At 36.7% G+C, this 6,065-nt stretch overlaps 1 protein-coding gene across 1 annotated transcript in view; it reads left to right on the top strand.

The window, feature by feature from the left end:
- Window positions 1-3,796: 3,796 nt before the first annotated feature.
- Window positions 3,797-6,065, top strand: part of LOC124357168 (four and a half LIM domains protein 2) — a 492,077-nt gene continuing 489,808 nt past the window's right edge. Inside the window, exon 1 of the mRNA XM_046808680.1 lies at window positions 3,797-3,919. Within this exon, the coding sequence (XP_046664636.1) occupies window positions 3,875-3,919 (45 nt within the window). The 5' untranslated portion in view covers window positions 3,797-3,874. The remainder of the gene's footprint in view (window positions 3,920-6,065) is intronic.

Genomic DNA, 6,065 nt, shown 5'->3' with positions numbered 1-6,065 from the left:
CTTTCTAAGGCCAACTGATTCATAGAAAGATATTTTAACGTGGCACAAACCTCATCTCTTTAATAAAAATGTAAAATTCACTCCATAACAATTGGTTAAAAATCACTAATTTGGTTGAAATTTGAAATATAAGTTAAATACCCTTATACAATTTCTCCTGCTTTAAAAATATATACCTATATAGTATAGGACAGAATATCATATAGGTGCTGAAATAGATTTTAAAGTTTGTTATGATAATAAAATATTTCTTCTTAGTCCCATAAAAGTGGAAAATAAGTTCTTTTAAGAAATCCATCCATATACGTAAGTGTATCAATCTGTCTATGGTCAGTACTAGAGAAAGAGCAATGAAATTTATAATGTAACTGTGCATCTACAAAATCTATATTTTCTTTTTTAAATTATTTCCTTCAACCATGGGAATTGATTTGTCATTTAACCTTAAATGTGTGCATAGCCACAAAATGATGAGTAGTTTATTATTGAAAGAAAAGGCAATTTGTTTACCTAACTGTTGATTGCCGAACAGTATAGATAGATGGGAAAACTACAAGCAGAGAGTCGGAGCATTGTGAGGTGGGCAGTAGTGATACATGTGCCTACCTAGGCAGATCTATCTTTAACCCTCACTATAAATCCAGTGCTTTCTAAGCTTTACTTGATTAAAACTTCCTCTGCACAATTGATTCATGTTGTTCCCATGGATTTAAGTAATAACTCAAATAAGATCAAATAACCTATTTGGAGATTGGTTTATAAATATTGTTCAAACACATGTATGTATTATGTAACATTATTCTCCCCACATGCATATTAGTTTATCAAGTTCCCTGTCCTTAAGTGGTCATCCCTGGTGGTGACCATTAATAACTACATTCTATTAATTTTTTACCAATTTGGGCCTATTTGATTTTAAAATTAATTAAGTTTGTGAAAAATTAATCCCTTATGATACTTAAATTTATTGGGTTAGCCGGAGTAATGGATCCTGGCCAAGAATTAAGTATGTTTTTAAGTATCTTAGCTTAAAACTGCTTACGCTAGTATTAACACTAAAAATGATATTAATGGTAATAGTTTATAATTCTATTCAGTTTAGATTTTCCCATAAGAAACTCTATTTAATACGAATTATGAACGTTTAGTATTAATAGATAATGTGTCGTTAAAAATTCATTGGTATTGAGACACTAAAATCTAAGTTTCTACAGTGTGAAATTTATATATTTGAGACGAATTCGTATTTAAAAATCGCAGTTAAAAATCTTAGCACCATGTTAAAAACTGAGCTTCAGATGCGCGTCCAGCAGCTTATTGCGTGATACTTAATTTCACTATGTAAGTGATCAGCTCAGGAACTGAACATGTAGCTAAGTTGTGTAGGTTTCTCCATCACTTCAATGGATTCTCTATCAGGAGGTGTGAAACAGACTTGTGACAATTCCTGAGATAATTGGTTTAGCGGCACGGCAAGCTGATCCGTGCATAGATCGTGACAGTACTTGGAACTTTGAAGAAATATGAAATATCAGGTAGCTTTAATGTAGACTCAATACAAAGCAAAATAATATAATCAAAACTGATAACTTACTGAGTGTGGAGCCCACTCGTTACGATCGATGATGCCCCGCTAGAGGAAGTAGGTACAATCAGAAAGTTCCCAGAATCCATGTCGATAGTGGATTTGTCTGGAATCACATAACGTAACGTTTGCGTCTTGAGTCACTATCCAAACACTACTGTATTCGACTCGAGTTCCTTGATGCCATATTATTTTTACCTCACCTAGTTCAGCAAACGTTTAATCCGCGAGTTTCAGGTTTCAAGTAAGCAGTTATACTCTCACAATTAATTAGAGTTTGACACTTTCGTGCCTCTAAATGGGGTGCAGGCAACCCCAGTTAATTAAATGTCCAAATGTGTTCTCAGGTGTGGCAGGGATATATGAGACAAGTAATGTTGGAAATCACAACCACCAAAACTTAAAGAACTCTAACCGATCCTAATGCTAGCCAATCAGTCTTGATCAATTGGTTTGCCATCATTTGTTGAGAAATAATGAGAAATACGAGACATTCAAATTATTTGATAAAGGCTGATCAAGTCGATAAAGTCAAATTAACAAATTTAATCTAGCATGACCTTTCACATAAATTTGACAGATCTTGATTTTCCAAACTATGATTGCATAATTTTGGGGGACAGTGCATGGACGTTTTGGAAGAATGATTTTGAGACGTAATTTTGGTGTATGAGGTTATTTATAGAATTTTGTTGTAAGTAATAACAATAAAATACATGTAACAAGTAAACTTTATTGTTGTGAAAAAACCAATTGGAGAAAGGGGAAACAATAGTAATACAGAAAAATATAGTTTTAGACACAAGTGTTAAAATCTTACAACTATGTTTTTGTAAATTTTTGAACATTTTCGGGTGTGATATTCACTATCCACACGAAGAAGTTCCATCCAACATTACCACGAGTAACTAAGCTTGTTAAAGGACTACGCAGCTAGACTGTAATGGAGCTCAGTAATAAATAGGCATGACGTCTTCTCCAAATCACCAACTAGGCCGCATAGCCCACTCCACCAGTATGTAATAGCTCTGTACCGAGCCTGTTGGGTATCCAATTCCTGGCCAGAAGTTTCATAAGTTGGCATGGAATAATAGGAGGGGAAAAGGTCTTCTGGAAGAGGTTTGCCAGTAACAAAATTGGAAACAAAGTAGGATAATGATAATAAATTGATAGGAGAAGAATTGGTGATGAAATGGCCGGTCGGCAGCAGGGTATCCACAAAACCGACCCTTTCTAATCCACAAAGCTCTCGTGTAAATGTAGGCAATGATCCCACTGCGTTCGTAACTCTGTACAATCGTAAGACTTAGTCGTAAGTTAGGCTGTTCGGACACTATCGAGGACACTGGAATTCTTCTTAAGCTGCTCGGACACAGAGATGAACTAAGAATGAAATTAGCGTTCTTAAATTCTTCAGAGGATACCTCCAAATCGTAATGTTCTTTATAACAGGGTAGAATAATAATGAAAGAGAGCCTTGGGGACAGGTTGGCAATTGTTACGCCTGTCACCATTCTGGTTTAACCTAAGTTGTCCACGACTACGAAGAATTAAAAAAAGGGGAATTATCAAAATTTTATACGTAATAATCCCCTTTATCAAAAACCTTCGATTGTGAGCTATACGATGCTTAATTGGTTTCCTATACGTGCATTATATTTAAATTTTTTTTTCTCGTGGATTATATTTTAGTACCCCGTATTTTAACGGGAGGTTGTAGGCCATACCCCATAACCTCTCTTTACCAAACCACTGCCCATAGTCGTTAAGCAAAAGTACTCTTTAGTGTGATGTTAAAATACATGTACAAAGTAAACAAGTTCGTGACTGTGACGCAGAAGGACTCACTCACTGTCTTTGCCATAGAGAAGATGAAATGATTTTATTGAAAACCATCATCAAAATTATTCTTTATAATTTATATAGAAATAATTGTTTGAGCATTTTGTACCTATACATCTTTTGGAAAAGCATCAATTTTCAGTTTAGTTCAGTAGTATTTGACGTGTTAAAACAAACATCGGCTTATAACAAGAAACTGATAAGAGATAACGTTGGAGCGGTCGCAACAATGATGTCTGCGGCCAGAAGCGAGGGACTAGCGCGGTGTGAAGGTGGCAACACTGGAACCAACCTGTTGGATTGGTTATGGCTGCAGCCGGGCCGGCGCGGCGTCCCTGCGCAAAGCCCGCCCACTAAGTCGGATTTACTTCCAGTGTCTTGCGCCTCGTGCGAGTGCGTCTGTGTTGTGTTTGCGCGCTCGTTTGTGTGGTTATTTCAAACAGGATAATGAACGGGGTCCATCGGACGCCACGACAGCTCTTCAACGAGACTGTGAGTAACAAACAGTACTGATGGTATTGTCGGGCCGGGTCAGGGGCCACGTGTGGGCGAGTGGTCCTCAGCTGATCGTGACTGATGACGTGATGAATCACGGCCAACAGTGACATGAGTGATAGCCGTTCTCTGTATTGTGGCTCTGCCACACGCAAAAATATCTGCTATCATCATTAATATGATAATTCTTTATTACAAGTTTACTTGTTTATGAAAAGGATTGATAAAAACTAATCAGAAAAATGTTAGTTACCTCAATGTTCTCAATAGTGTCTGAAAGTAAAATTGTCATGCATTAATTACTTACATTAATGCCTTAGTGAACAGTTTGAATGATGCAAAAGAATTAGTATAAGCTGTTCTTTGAATTACTGCCGTGTCTCGAAGTTCGAGCATGAGCAAATGTCAATTTTCTTATTAAAATATTCGACAACACCAGAACACAATATGTCATACATCCACGATGATTAGTTTTCAAGAGCATCCCTCGACCATAAAGCGGGTTTTAGATTTCGTAGTCACAATTTAAATAAATAAAAAAGCAAACAAATTACAGCCATAAATAATTTCATTAAAGCTAATTTATTATGGTGGATATACAGAAAAGTATAATGAAAACTGAAGGGTAAGTTATTGAATCAAATAGTTTAACATGTTCTTTATATAATTTAAAATTAAAGCAATTTGGAGTAAGATACCAAGAGTTAAAAAATAATTTAGACAAAAACGCCATGAAGTTGTGCAAAGTTTCTAAATCTGCAATTGTTTGGTTGCCTTCCACGCGGTTTATTCGTTTAGAACACGAACTACTACTTAAAATTGGCGGTTAATGACGCCATGTGGAGTCGTGGTGGTCGTCGCGTGGCAAGTCCCAATTATGCCCAGATGTCATTACTTGGCCTTGATACTTTGAGGACTTTCACCCGGACAAAACAGGTACAGCGCAGTGAGGACTGCAGTGAAAGTTGGCTGTGGCTTGACACCGATGCTGTTTATCGCGATGACACCGTCCCAGCCTCGTGACAGAAGACTCGCTGTGAGCGGTTATGGCGAGCTGAGGTCAGCTGATATCGCCCATGACTGCTAACATGGCCGGAGGAAATAGCGAACTGCACCGATAAGGAGCACAAGTTCAATAATCAAATCAAACCGATAGCGCTGGAACATCTTCACATTAATTTCCCCGGTCTTTTTAGTAGTAATGGTGTCAACACACGAAGCCCAGTTAACCATACAATGACCCCAACTCACATCATAATGCTATGCAAAATACATGTTTGTTTCAAGTGTCTATATAATTTTATTATTGTGATAGGAGGCTTCACTGCCAGCAAAACCAGAATAGTGTCCATCAATTATGTTAGTATATTAAGTAGTGTCAGGAATGTTTTCCGACAATTTAATTTAGACGTTGAAGATCCTATTTTTATGTTAATACGGATGTTCTAGTGCTGACAAATAACAGAGTTTTGGCGCATTTCTAATTATTATCTAAGAAATTTAAGTTACTTGTACTAAGTTAAATTTCACAAACTGTAAAAGTCTGTTATAAACTGATAAATGGAAGTATTTGGAGAAGTGGAAGTCTAACAAAGGCATAAAGGGTCAAAGAAGAGAACAGCGCGGTAATGGTCAGTATGTACAAATTACTGTTCTCTTGGATAAGTAATACGAATTCAGAAACCGCTCAAGCTCATGCATGGGTCATCTGAACCTGCAGTTGACACAGCATAGTCGTAACTGCCAAGTTTGCAATATGCATTCGATGTTATTCGAAGGGAGTAACAGAAACGACAATGCAATTGAAACTATCCTCTGGTGAACTATCCTATCGATTGAAAGCATCTAAAAGGTGAACGTATCTTAAGGAACCATTATCGGAACGTGTTTAACAGTTTCATGACATTTGTATTTAGACAGCTCTAATGAGTTCCATAAAGAGAAGGGCGGAAATATTATCGCTTTATTAAATCAGCCATGGTCGTTCGAGTGAATATTACACAACGATGAATAAAACATGATTCTCGTAATGGTGATAGCATGAGTAAAAGACGTAATTTAAATATGCCAACTGAACTGTGTAACTGTAAAAGCATTGTCAGTATGCTGGATTTCCACTTTCCAGTCTCGTAGTAAGCATAAG

The sequence above is a fragment of the Homalodisca vitripennis genome, chromosome 3 (assembly GCF_021130785.1).
Source record: "Homalodisca vitripennis isolate AUS2020 chromosome 3, UT_GWSS_2.1, whole genome shotgun sequence".
In the NCBI taxonomy this organism is placed as follows: domain Eukaryota; kingdom Metazoa; phylum Arthropoda; class Insecta; order Hemiptera; family Cicadellidae; genus Homalodisca; species Homalodisca vitripennis.
This window is presented reverse-complemented; position numbering and strand designations above follow the sequence as displayed.